Below are 13894 nucleotides of genomic sequence, written 5' to 3'. Positions count from 1 at the left end.
AATTTTTTAATTTTCATCATAATATTATTGATTTCGTATGTATGAAACACGTATATGATTGCTAGGTTTTTAGGGATTATAAGCAGACTCTGGACATGCTTTAGGGGAGTACAGTGGACTTTTGCCTTATTAGAATTCATGGAACCATGTGTATCACTTTTTGATGAGCAAAAATGCAACAAAAAAAAAACATGGTTAGCATGACCTTTGGTTGATAACAGATAGTGTGTTTGTACTGTTCTATAAACACTTACACTTGTACCTAAATATATTTTACATAAATAACTCAATTTTTCAAAATACCACAAAAAATTAAATAAGCACAGCAAAAGTACATGCATGTTATGAACCGCAAGAAACCAAGTACAAATAATAGAAAATAAGTACACTGTGAAAGGAAACAAGTACTACATGCCGTTTGATAATGTATTAAACAAGAGACTGAAGGACAGGCCATCATCTTTTTGTGGATAATAAGATGGACCACATTGCGATGTTCAGACACATGCCTGATTATAAAACAGTATTTTGTTAGGTCTAGTAGGAAAAGAAACATCGATCCACTCATATAAGCTTCTTTTCCTCTGAAGTCCCTTTGGAATTCTAACACTGCAAATAGGCCCTTAGCGTGGTACCCCAAGAGATGATACAAACTCCTGCTCTAAGCTGTAGTATTGTTGCTTGTGTTGGGACTCTGCATTAGCCAATAGCTCACATTCAGTTTCAGCTCTTGGACGTAGCAACGGTTGCATCTCTTCAGCATTTTCTGGAACAACACGGCATGAATTTGAGCTTTTCATTCGCAAGAGCTGTAAATTCATCTCGACTTGCTTCATAGTAGGTCTCTCTTCACTTTGGAGCCTCAAACACATCTCCGCAAGAGAGGCAACACTGCTAATCTCTTCCTCAGTTGCTTCCTCACAAACCTGAGCAGCCACTATCTCTTTAATTTGCATTGCTTTTAGCTCCCGAAGGAAGTAATTGGACAAGTTTTGCTTTGACCCTTCCTCATCTGTAAAAACAGGCTTCCTTCTCAAAAGTAGTTCCAAAAGTACCACACCGAAACTATATACATCGCTCTTCTCGTTTAGTTGCCCAGTATGGTAATACTCTGGATCTAAGTACCCAAATGTGCCTTGGACATTTGTAACCACATGAGTTTGATCAATAGGAATCAATCTAGAAGCTCCAAAGTCTGAAATTTTAGCAGTATAGTTAGAATCTAGCAGTATATTAGAGGACTTCACGTCACGATGGAAGACTGATACTGAAGCTGCCGAGTGGAGATAACAGAGAGCTCCTGCTGCTTCTGCGGCAATTCTTAGGCAGTCATCCCATGACAAAGAGAAACCACTATTTGAACCAGAATGTAAAATTCCGAATAATGAACCATTGGGAACAAAGTCATATACCAATAGTGGGACCTCAGTTTCAAGACAGCACCCAAAGAGCTTAACAATATTCCGATGATTTATTTGAGAGAGAATTGCAACCTCATTAATGAATTGACTAATCTCACCTTCCTCGATGTCCTTGGACCTTTTTATCGCCACAACACGTTGGTCAGATAAGATACCTTTGTATACCATCCCATGCCCTCCACGACCAAGGATTCTTGTAGGATCAAAGCCATTTGTTGCCTTTTCTAGCTCTTCTAAGGAGAAAATCTTCGTTTTGTCACTTGCATTTTCATCGGAAGATATCAATTGTTCCAAGAGAAGGCCTTGATTTTTTAAAAAATACTTCTTTCGTAGTTGCTTCTGGATGTCACGATTCCATCGACGGATGAGAATTATTCCACTTAAGCCAATAAATAGAATGCCAAAGCCGCTACTAAGCCCAATGATAACACCTACAATAATTAGGTTTTTTGTTAAGTTATGCTGTTCTCTTATTCATATTAAAAATGAGAAGAACATAAGATTACCTAATAGAAGGTTTCCTTGTTTAACTGAAGTACACTGCATTTTTACTGGGTCATACTCTGTCTTGTGGGGGCATTCAGTACATTGAAAGCTTCCGATGATGTTGTGACAGGTCCCATTACAACTTTTAGGTTGAAGGCACTCATCAACATCTGTAAATGAATCACATGTGGCTTAGAAAAGCATTGATAGGAATAAATGACACTGTTCTTCAGCAGTATAAGTAGTTGGCCTAATAAAAATTTCCTAGGACATGCTACATAGGTTTAGGAAGTGAATTTTCACCAAGATGGTAAATAAATGAAACTGATGAATTGCTTGATGCTTATAAGTTCTAATGAATAGGGTGCGTCATGCAACATTCTTTTATCTTATTCATTCATCAAATTATATACTTCTACTGAAAATGGTGGACGGATTACATATCAAACTTGATGACTAGTCCCCAGAGGAAACTAGGTGCAATTAAAGATTTGCTAGAGAGGGGAGGGAGGGAGACCTTTGCAACCATTTTGAATGTATGGATTTCCTTCAAAGCCAATGGAGCAAGTACAACGGTAACCAATGTAACCATGGGTTGAGTTGACTATCACACACGTGCTATTGTTGCTCACACACGCATATCCGGAGTTATTTTTCTGTGCTTCCTGACAAGTTAGATTAGCAACAGCCCATTGCAAGGAGACTGACTCCCCAGAATTAACAAAAAGACTAGCTTCATCACGTAGAAAGGGAATTGACCCTGCATTTTCAAAGGGTAAGATGTATTTGATGAGCCCACCCTCGACATCAATGGATGTTACTTGAAAGTAATTTTCAAAATGGAGGATAGAAGAAGTCGCATTTGTGCAGTTGAGGTAAAATTGTTTCCTCCCAAAACACCCTTCTTCCAGACCAAAAGGAAATGGAACGCTGATATTTCCACATGAACGGGAACAATTCAGTCGCTGCGCTGGACTATATCCTGTTTTCAAACAAAAGGAGATATTCATGAGTTCTACCACCAAGAATTTTCAACTTTTACACATATAGAAATAATATAAAGTCCATGGGCTGGAAGCCTGGAAACTAGGTTGACATTTTTTCTGGAGTTGCGGACATGTGTCTTTCTTTGTTATTCGTGTCTATTTCTGTAGGTTTTCGGATGTTTTTTTTTTCTAAATCTAATTTTAGTAAGCTTAGCTTGGGCAAGCTGGGTTCCACATCAAGCCCTAAACAGTCTTATAAATATTGAAAATCTGGAAAACAAAGTTTTTTCTTACTCAAAAGCTGTATGCTAATTGCCTAGATCCAGTCAGCTGAGATCCTAAGCTTGGTACCTATATTTATTGCATATATTATATTATTTCTCAAAAGAAATAACAACATCTATTTTTGGAAAAATCTGTTACATGATACCTTTGTCCCGTGAGCAGCCATCGAGAATGTAGGGATTGCCACCGTACCCAGCACTGCACCGGCAGCGGTACCCGAAATTCATTGGCATATAGGAGTCATCGCAGCTGCCGTTCCTGCTGATACAAGCATAGCTCGATTGGTTCCCCACGGCGCTGGTGCAGCTAGGCTGATCCATGACGCTCCATAACAAATTGGCATAGCTATCGGTGGTTACATTTATTCTATCCCACAGTGAGCTTCTGTTAGAACGCGGCTCGAGCTCGGCTTTTGTGTGACGAACAAATCTGATCTCAAATTCACGTATGTAGTCAATGGAGATAGAACAACAGCCAGTACCATTGCAATTCTGCCTAGCCATGCTGTCTGTGATTTCTTTGTTGGGGCAAGTCATGGTGCAGAACGGCCTGGTCATATCCATGTCTTGATTGATCAAATACATGTCCAAGTCGCAACCGGTGATGTTTAGTTGGGCGTAGGCAAGGAAAAAAGATCTCCCTGGGGCCCTCCAGGATATGTTGTAATTGTTGATTCCAGGTCTCATGGTAATGATACGGGAGAAGCCAATCCAGATATTTTTTTCAAGGTTATAGTAAGACTCGTGATCAATAACATCGATGTTGTCAAGAACCTCTGTGGTACCGTCATGGAGGAAGAGCCTGGAGGGCTGCACGGTGTCGTTGCAGATGAGGCTGAAATCAGGGTCACGGAAGCAGCGCGAGCCGATGCCGAAGGGGTAATCGAAGGTAATATTGCCACAGCTTCTCTTACAACCGACGAGTGTGGCGGTGGATGCCGGTTCCTCATGGCTTCTTACAACGCCAGAAGCTTGCACTGTTGGAGTTCCAGTAGAAGCAAGTAGGAGAAGAGAAAACAGTGCATCAAAGGGGCTCATCTCTACCGGTGCAAGAGTGTTTAGATTCTGAAACTTGTCAGAAATTTGAAGTTTGTATTGTGAAAGTACTTGGAATTAACAAAGTACCAGCACAGGCATAGAAGGGTCTGATTTACTTGAGAAAAAAGTGGTGGTCTTCCTGCTTTATAGTGTCTGGACGCTGAAAAAGACCAGACAGTCACATCTTGACTGGTGCAAGACTGCAACTGCAAGTGCGCACGTCAAAGTTAAGATACCCAAGTATCCAAAGGTTAAGGGGGACTTGGCCCTTGTGTAGACTCTCGAGCCCACGTGTCGTAATCAGATCCGATAGCTATTGTTTGTTTTGTTGACATAGCACAACAGAAAACCAAGTTTACAACATTACATTGGGATTAACTCCTTATTTCCTTAAACTATTTGCTTATGGAACTGGCCATTTTTTACAGAGAAATAGGAAGATCCGCAAATGAATTATTCTTTGTTTACTCTCGAACAGGCCCTATTTTCCCATTCTTCTCCAAATAGGAACAACATGTTTACAAATCGAACTAATCGTGAACGTTTCTGATCCTTGGAATTTTGAGTTCCGCATACATTCAGTGCAACAAAATTATAGTGAGCAACCAGATGGAAGTTTCATTTGACTGTTCAGGATGGAAAAAATTAGTTCGTTTTCACTACAGCAGAACACAATATTAGTGACAGTTCAAAATCACAGGGTCTGAAACCAGCACTGAAAACCATATCAGTGCCGGTTAGAGCTACCAACCGGTACTGATATGGTTTTTCCTGATTCAAACTTTTTGGGGCTGAAAAAATTAAGAATTTTTTTTTTACAACCAGAAGCACCCGACCAGTCACACTGCTCTCCCGATCGTACAAGTCACACCATTTTTGCTCGTATGCAGCAACCAGGACTCAAACTCAAGACCTCACAGCAGACCTTCGCGTGTGACCGCTCTAACAATCTCAGCTATCGTTCGTTCTAGATTATAATAGCAAAATCAACCCTTTTGACATCTTCTGACCGAACGTTTGAATGACTATATGAACATCTAAATGACCTCAAATAAAAAATTGATCAACTACAAAGTTGTAGATCTCGTTGAGAGCTATAATTTTCATATAAAGTTTATCTACATCCTACTTCATATGAAAACGTTATGAATTTTTTAAGAAGAGTTGTTATCGAACACAGCTAAAACTTTATCAAGATTATTTGGGCATTAAATGATCTAAAATTAAAAATTTATCAAATACAAAGTTGTAGATCTCGTCGAGATCTACAATTTTCATATAAAGTTTTACTCCATCTGACTTCGTGTGAAAAAGTTACGATTTTTTTAGATAAACTGTGACAGTAGCAACCATCAGTGTCGGTTTGTAGCTAGAACCGGCACTAATAATCAGTATCAGTGTTGATTCGTGGTTAGAACCGATACTGATGTATTGATACATCAGTGTCGGTTCGTGACTGGAAGTGATACTGATGTATCAGTGCTGGTTCCAGTCATGATTAGTACCGGTTCTAGCCACGAACTAGCACTAATAAATAGTTTCAGTGCCTGTTCTTAGTGGCTCACTCATTGTTCGCGTGTGAAAGGTTAAGAATCGATACTGATACATCTTCAATTTCGGTTCCAGTACCATCAACACTGATGTACCGTTACTTTTGACCCGTTCTGTAAGTAGTGTTCAGAGAAGCGACAAAAAAATATAAGATGTATACTTGTTTGGAAATGAAGGTAAGGAAAATGAGTTTTAAGATGTTGTTTGCCACTCAATGGTTTTGGTGTTTCCCTTTGATCTTATGTTTTCTAGTTAGTGCTTTTCTTTACAAGTTGTACTCATTCCATTGCAGTTAGCGTGGAAGAGCTCCTCGTCCATGAAAGAGCTACTTCCCTTAATTTGCGCCAATGTCTCATCAGCCATTTTCTGTAATACTTTTCTGAGATTTCAAGACCACACAATAGCATTGAACAATGGTGACATATGAGACTGACAAATCGCTGGTTGCTTGGTTAATCAATGCATTTATTGTTTTTGCGACTATTCATCCAATAAAAGATGACTGAAACTCGAGACTGACTTGTTCCGAATAATACTTTTCTAGTACAAGTTGGTTCCTTGTAGGACGTGGAGAAGACAATGGTGAGGCGACCAGTCAATTTCTTCGGTCACCCATCGCTACTTCCCATCTTAATAATCAACTATTTAGCAAATGAGAAGCAACCAACTAAAAAGGACACATATCTGCATTTGCTCTCTCTGTTTAGCGTGCCTTTGGTAGGGTTCTAGTTTTTCTAAGAAACGTTTTAGTTTTAGATTCTTTTTTGAAAAAAGTTTTGAATCAGAATCACTTCTGAAAATCGTTTGGCTAGTTGACAGGATTCGGTTTCTTGAAAAAGAGGATGGTGGTGTAATTGACCATTTTGCCCTGGTGAATCAGAATCACCTCTGGAAATCATTTGGCTAGTTGACAGGATTCAGTTTCCTAAAAGAGAGGATGGTGGTGCAATTGACTATTTTGCCCTTATTCTGATTGCCTTGTTTTGTTTTTTCAGCGAGTATTGCATGGTTACAAGTAATTTTAACATGTAGACCATATCAATACAGAACTAACAAAATTAGTTTCATAATGTTTGGAATTATATTCTTTTTACTACGTATTTTAAAGTATTTCAACTGATTTAATGGTGTATAATAATTCTATTTCGGCCCAAGGACCCACTGGCAGAGAGAGGGGAGAGGATAAGGCAGAGAGAGCTGCAGAGAGAGCAGAGAGGGGGTGGCGGCGCGGGTGGCCGGCGGGGCGGCTAGGGCGTGGGCGGCCGATCAGCCATGGATGTGTAAGACCCCCTTTCGTGTGATCTTTTATGCCTCCTGTGTTAGTCTCTAAATCAAGTAGCTAATACATATAGTACAATAATTATGGTATCATAGTCATACAATGTATATAAAAGTATTAGGTTACAACAATACTTTGGTCAAAAATCATAGAGTAATACAAGACTTGGCCAACAAGCCAACAAAAGCATAGCGGAACAACAACCCAAAGCCACAGGCAGCTAGGGTACGAACGCGACCACTAATCTACTCCTCATCTGCGCCTTCATCTCTAACGAAGTCGGCATATGCTTTCTCATCTAAATGATAGCAAGAATGAGTACGGAAAGTACTCAGCAAATCCTATACTGCTTCAAGTGTTGATAGATGCATAAAGGATATATCAAGGACAAGGCTTTACGGGTTTAGTTTTTAAGTGTAAAGAAGTTTATGCAGGTATCTAGTTATATTCTCTACTGTTAACTTTGAAAATAGTGTATACAAGGTAACAAGTATATCTGAGGGGTTTTCGGTCCTGGGAGGGGCTACACCTCGCTTCGCAGTCCCTATCATTGTGTCTGGTGTACTTCTAGTACCACATAGCTCCTTGCAGACTGAGACAAAAATCTCATCACACAAACATCTAGTACGCACACTCACTCATCAAAGATACGCACACCCTGAGTCTAATCAGTGAGGTTATTGCTTTGCATGTCCATGACCGTGGACATAGCTATTCGAATAGATTTACATTTTGCAGAGGTTGTACACTGTACGCACGCGATATGTTCAGCCACCAACCATTGCAAGTGGAGGAGCAAATCATACCGAGATTCCGTACCCATTGAGCATGTTGCTACACAATCCACCCACGGGAAAAACAACAGGGGTCTGGAGCATTGGATTAATTGTGGCTCAACGGCTATTGCAATGTCATGAGCCAGCTCTCGTACTGCGCACAATAACGAGTCTTTTCCTAAGTTCCTGTTGTACCCCTACCTCTAGGGTGGGTAATAAGCTCAGATAATGGGGTTTGAGATCAAGTCCTACCCATATAGGACGTATAGTTGCACTAGGATGGCTTAGCTTAACGACGCAATGATTTGGTACTTATATGGCCGATGCATGCATCTTTAGTTGGCAATGAGTACTACAAAGCTAGCTCAAGCCCTCAAGATCATTCTCTACCAGAGGACTACTCTACTTGCCCCTGCCAAAATAATTTTCACCCATTTTACACACCACCCGGCATATCTCACACCACATCAAGGACTCCACGATCACCAAGGATTCATGGCATATGAGGTGAATTGATTAACAGTGAAGCGACATCTCCGAAGAGACGTATTCCATAACGACACCTCTGTAGAGATGTATTTCATCCTAAGCATGCAAGATATCATGGTACCGTCTGACAGTAATATAGATAACAACAAGTAAATCCTAGGGTGATATGTATTCTGGATACGACATTTAAGGTATGTAAATTGTTTGATAGGATTTAACTACTGAAAGTAGTTGAAATAGCGTAATACATAGCAAATGCAATAATAAGTCGTGTTTTAAGTTGATCAATTAGATTATTACATAACCCACTGTACAGGACTAGGTTGGGCTGGACTGGGCTTGGGCTCAGGTCGGACTTGGGCTTGGGTTGGAGCTGCACAGTGCTTGGCCGAATGCACCGAGCTGACCCATCGAGCAATGACCTTGGGCTGGTTGGTGAGCGGGCCGGGTGGGGGAGGCTGACCCAAGGTGAAGTGGCCTCAGCCACTAGGCCGCGCTAGCAGGTCGGCCTGGTATTGGGCAGAGCTGTGGCCTGTCTTTGCCGGGCCGCACAAGCCAACTAGAGCAGGCCGTGTGCACGGCGCTCGCATGCGCGTGTTCGCTGGTGGAACATAGCGGAGAGCCAGCAGTGTGGTCCTCGTTGGAATCGGCTTAGAGGTGGCGGGCTACTAAGGAAAGTGGCGGTCGGGCAAGAAGGATAGGGGTTCTATTTTGGGGGTCCCTGACACCGGACGATGATTGGGGTGTGCTTAGATGGTGGCTAGAGGTGGAAACGGCAGCGGAGCAGAATGGGCAGTGCTTCCCCCAAACTAGCATGACTTTCCTGTAAGTAAAAGGAGCTTAGTGCTCCTAGGCTACTTGGCACGATGGCCAACCCACATAGGAAGCAAGGAGGAGTGTCGGCGGTGACTACACCGTGGCGGCGGGGGTAAATCCCATGGATGAGCTTTGGCGTGTGAAGGCGGGACACACTAGTGATGACATGCTAGCTAGGTGGGGAGTAAGAGGTCTAGGGAAGCTCACTGAGCTCAGAGACGGCGAAGGGCATGGTGGCGGCCGGCAGTGCAACGCTACGGCGGCAACAGCGTTTGCTTGGCTCTGGTTCGCGCATGCTCCCATTCGGCTCTTAAGCAAAGAAGGGCGGCACAGGGAAGACAGCAGGCTCCTCTTGCTCCTCGACTACTCGCGGGGAAATGGATTTGGATTTGGCATAAATTCAAATAAGAATATTTGAATTATGATTTGGATTTGAAGCTCTGACTTTAGGAGAGGATTTGAATTCTATCTGGATTTGAGCTGAAAAAGTATCTAAGAATATATTTGAATTTGAGAAACATTTAAATTCAAATCTCCACTCAAAGAACCATAAAAATAAATAAACTAAAATTCATATGATTTAATTTATTTTAGGGTTTAAATTAGAAATTAATTTGATGCTCTTTGAAATACTTAGCTAAAATAATATATTTGAATATATACATACATGCATATATATAACCTTGCTTTTAAGTTGTTTTGAATAATTAGAATTTTTTTAAAAAAGGAGTGAATTTTGCTAAATTCTAAATTCTGAAACTTGGGATGTTACAGGATGCCACCCCATAGAGGCTCGGGCAGTACGTCGCACTTGCCGATGGACAGCGACATGGCGACGACCAGGATGAGTACCGACGACACCAGCACAACTAGGAGGTTCTGTTTGAGGCATAGCTTAGCAACAGCGAAGGTTGGAAGGTAGCCAGTGATGGTGGGGTGGGAAGAGCTCAAGCGGCCGTAGCTTGAGAGGGCATTGAGGCAGACTCAGCAAGAAACAAGAGAAACGGCCTCCGAGCGGAACCATTTGGATGCCATTTGTCCTCAATCAGCTATGAATTAAATCGCTCCAACCGTCCAAACGGGGCCTTAGTGTCTAAGAGCAACTACAAGGACCCTGTTGGGGGAATGGTACTACGCTAGTTCTCTGACCCCTGGTTCGCTTCGGTCAGCCTTGGAGAATCCTAGGTAAGGATGAACAATGCTAACATAATAGAGAACTGGTTATGGAAGTTCTTGCAGAGATGGGGATGAAGAGGAAGGCCAGCGCCAAGTAGCAAAGCCGGAGGTCTCAAAGGGCAAGCTGAAGGCTCTGAGGGGGGCTCGAAGAGATATTGGGCGGAGGACGAAGGCCCAGAGGCTGAAAGCACCCCTTTGAGAGGAACGGGTGAAGAACGGAGCAAAATGCCAACCACGACAATGTGATGGACCCGAAAGAGAACCCGGAGGAGATCAAACATCAGCCGAAGGGAGGCCTGAAGGTGGTTCACCATTGGCCCTAAGGGTTGGCCGCTACATGCAGTTGTAGACACGTGGCATGTCCTAGTTGATGTAACATTGTATTAGTATATTGGCTGTAACACCCCTATAATAGCCTAAGAACATTGCAAAGAACAAGGGTGTTAATGTAATGATGATTGGGATGGTTGAGGTATGGCTATAAATACCCCCACCCACCTGATGTAATGTGCATGAATAGTCAACAAACCATTAACTGTGTGAGTATTGTTCACTGTGTTGAGATTGAGATCTCAACATTTGGCACCATCCATGGCGATCCATCATGCCATCAGAGACTAGGAAGGGAAAAGCACAGGAAGTGGAAGATGTCAAAGGTGGTTCAGCCACCCCAGCGCAGCAAGGAGAGCTCGCAGAGACCGAAGGGGCCAAAGCTTTGGCTGACCCCCCCCCCCCTGGGTTGAAACACCTAGAGAAGGCAGAGTTGGAGCGGGCCAAGCGACTGGACCGAACGTTCAAGAGAATCGTGGGTCCGAGGACAACAAAGGCAACAATGTTCAATACAAGCGACAGGTAGAAGAAGCAAACAAAGAGACACAAGAGTTACATGAAGAGCTAAGGTCCCTTTGTCAGTCCATGTCCTCCCAGCAAGGACCTTCGAGGGTTATTATGGCACCACCAAGCTGGAAATCGACAATATGAGACCTTTCCCTCATTGAGATTCAATGTATAGGGGTCTCTCAGTGTCAGTGTTGGCCCAACAGAGTGCTTTTGCCATTGGTGTTCTTTCCGATCTCAATGCATTTCACAAACCCTGGAAAGAAAAGAAGTCTAATCCATAGATCTTTTCTAGCGAATTAGTTTATTCGTTGAGGGACCCAGAGGTGGCCCATTGGCGGGTGTCGGAAGAGCATATCCATCTACATGCAATAGACCAAAATTCTCTGCTATCTCCAAGTCTGCAAACACGGTCGTGGAGTCCGAGTTTCAAGATGTTGTGGCTGCACTTGTAAAACGGCGATAAGGACCCAAGGGAGTTCATGATGAGCTTCGAGGCTAGGGTGGAGTCTGCTAGGGGAATGATTCGACCATGGCTACGACCTTTGTTCTCGTCATTAAGGGAGTATCTCTCTCGTGGTATACTTCTCTCCCTTCAGAAAAAATATACTCTTGGGAGCAGCGCATGGAAGCGTTGTTCTTGCACTTTCAGGGCAACTACATAGCTCCGGTCACCATCAGGGATCTATTTGCAGTAAAGCAGAAGGTAGAAAGCCTAAAGGAATTTACTTGTTTCTTCGCGTGAGTGAAGTATCAAGCGAAGGGTCTCAGTGATAACACGGTGATAGACGCAACACGCCAGGGGTTTCGGTTCGAGGCACTAGCATCATGTCTGGCATGGAAGCCGGTCAAGGATGTCGATGAGCTATTTAGCAAAATGGAAGAGTACTCGAGGGCCAAAGTGGATGACCTTTGGAGGCACGCCGAAAAATAGCCTTCAGAGCTCTAAGGCCACAAGACGATCGAGGAAAGCAAGCCTCGTGGGAAGGAAAGAGATGAACACTCAAAGGGGAACCACCAGTCCTCGGATAAAGATAAATCTCACCATCACTTACATCAACCAAGGGACGATAAGTGAAGCATGTTCAGGATCAATGTAACACCCTAAATCTTAATTTTTGCAATAATTTAAAATTTTGCTAGAATTAAATAGGAGTTATTTTTTTATTCAATTTAGATGGAAAATTAATTTCTAAATTTAATTTGGCCTAGGTTAAATGTTTGTTGCATTCATGCTATTTTAGATGCAATAAGGTTTTTATGCGTGGAAAAAGTTTGCGAAAATTCGCTAGAAGTCGCTCATTCAAAATCCCTTTTGAAAATTTGTTTGAAATCTAAAAAGAAAAGGTTTTCAATATTGGAAAAGAGCTCTTAGGCCGAAATCCTTTTCTCCCCGGCCCATTCATCCTTCCTCTCCCTCCTTTCTTTCTTCTCTCGAGCGGGCCGCCCTTTCTTTTTCCCTTCTCCCCAGCCTAATCCTCCTCCCCCCTCTTCTTTCTCGTGGGTCGCGCACCTCCTCCCCGCATCGGCCCAAGCCACCGAGCCGGCCTGCGCTGTAGCCCAAGCCACTCTCTCCCTGCCCTCTCTCTCTATCAAGCGGGCCCGGCCCGAGCTGCCGAGCCGAGCCGCTCGCCCGCGGCTCACCTTCTTCCTCCCAACATCGGACACCCAAGTCGCCCCCAAATCCGCACGGCCCGATCGAATTCGAGCCTCCCCGCGTATTTATTCTCCAATCAAAGCACACCATTGTGATCCTCTCCCTTCCTCTCCCCCTTCCCGGCCGTTTTCCCCTTTGATTGCTTACTAATTCGTTGAAAACCAAAGCTATTATGGCATTTAGGGCCGCCGGCCATTTCTCTTAAATCCGCCCTCTCCTCTCCCTCTCTCAGGTATTTAAGCCCTCCTTGGTCTTTGTGGTGAGGTTCCGGTCTCTTTCCACCTCTTTCCCCTCTTTCTCCCGCACGATTTTGATCTCGCCGCCACCGTCACCATTGTTGCTGGTGAGAGCTCTGCCGCCGACTTAATTCAGCTGTGCCGAACAATTGTTGACCTCTTTTCCTTCTTCTTCGGTGTTGCATCGACTTAATTTAGCACTGTTTGGTGTATTGTTCTTAGGATTTCCTTTGTGTGTGCTTTTTCCAGTATGTCGATTAGGAGCTGAGCAGTTTGGCAATCTCCTAGACCAAGCTTTCAAAGATTTTGAGCAACACTCCGTTGAAGGCAAGTGTCCTTGAGCATTTTTTACCCTGTTTTAGGATTCATGCGTAGATCATTATCCTTCTATTACATGCTTGACTCAATGGAATCCCACTTTAGGGTTTACTAGTTTTGAATGATAATTCCTTGTCGCCGTTGTTTCATCATGAGATATAATGGGTAGCTTGTGCTAGTGTAGTCATGGTTTGGAAGATGTAATGATTATGGAACAAGAATCAGGAAGGGTAAATTTTGTAGCAATATGGTATGGGGATCCCAATAGAATGGTTGTTGATGTTGGTGCGGGAATACAAGTGTGCCGATAGTGCATAGTTGGTTGTGGTTGTTCCTGTGTGGGGTCCTAAGGACCGGTTCTTGAACATGTAACCAAGTTAGTTTCGCACAACCACGAGGCCTAAATGGGTACGGCCTGGCCAACTAATTAGTCACCGCTCTGGTTATGTGGGCACCGTTGGATGGTTATGTGGCACAAGAGGGGGCCTATGCAGTAATGGAATCGTCTGTTAGCAGTGAAACCTCAGTGGGTGCCTGCAGGTTA

General features: G+C 43.1%; 1 protein-coding gene across 2 annotated transcripts; it reads right to left on the bottom strand.

Moving 5' to 3' along the window:
- Window positions 1-389: 389 nt before the first annotated feature.
- On the bottom strand, window positions 390-4317 carry LOC133924006 (wall-associated receptor kinase-like 6). Of its 2 annotated transcripts, XM_062369356.1 has the most exons (5): window positions 3324-4317; window positions 2425-2889; window positions 1928-2077; window positions 1520-1852; window positions 390-1195 (listed from the first exon to the last, which is right to left on the bottom strand). In XM_062369356.1, the coding sequence occupies exons 1-5, from the start codon at window positions 4213-4215 to the stop codon at window positions 624-626; spliced, it is 2412 nt and encodes an 803-aa protein (XP_062225340.1). In that variant the 5' UTR covers window positions 4216-4317; the 3' UTR covers window positions 390-623. The 2 variants fall into 2 exon arrangements, with proteins under 2 accessions (XP_062225340.1, XP_062225339.1); XM_062369355.1 differs by having other exon boundaries at window positions 390-1852.
- Window positions 4318-13894: the final 9577 nt, after the last annotated feature.

Source organism: Phragmites australis, chromosome 7 (genome assembly GCF_958298935.1).
Source record: "Phragmites australis chromosome 7, lpPhrAust1.1, whole genome shotgun sequence".
Lineage (NCBI taxonomy): Eukaryota > Viridiplantae > Streptophyta > Magnoliopsida > Poales > Poaceae > Phragmites > Phragmites australis.
The sequence above is the reverse complement of the archived record's forward strand: the minus strand, read 5'-3'. Positions and strand labels throughout refer to the sequence as shown.

Bases quoted from the DNA above. Each gene is read 5' to 3' on its own strand.
- LOC133924006 (XM_062369355.1), bottom strand. From the start codon at position 4,215: ATGAGCCCCTTTGATGCACTGTTTTCTCTTCTCCTACTTGCTTCTACT. The intron at 2,078-2,424 runs GTCTCCCTCCCT...ATTCATTTACAG, and splicing joins CATTCAAAATGGTTGCAAAG to ATGTTGATGAGTGCCTTCAA. The intron at 1,853-1,927 runs GTAATCTTATGT...TAATTATTGTAG, and splicing joins ACAAGGAAACCTTCTATTAG to GTGTTATCATTGGGCTTAGT.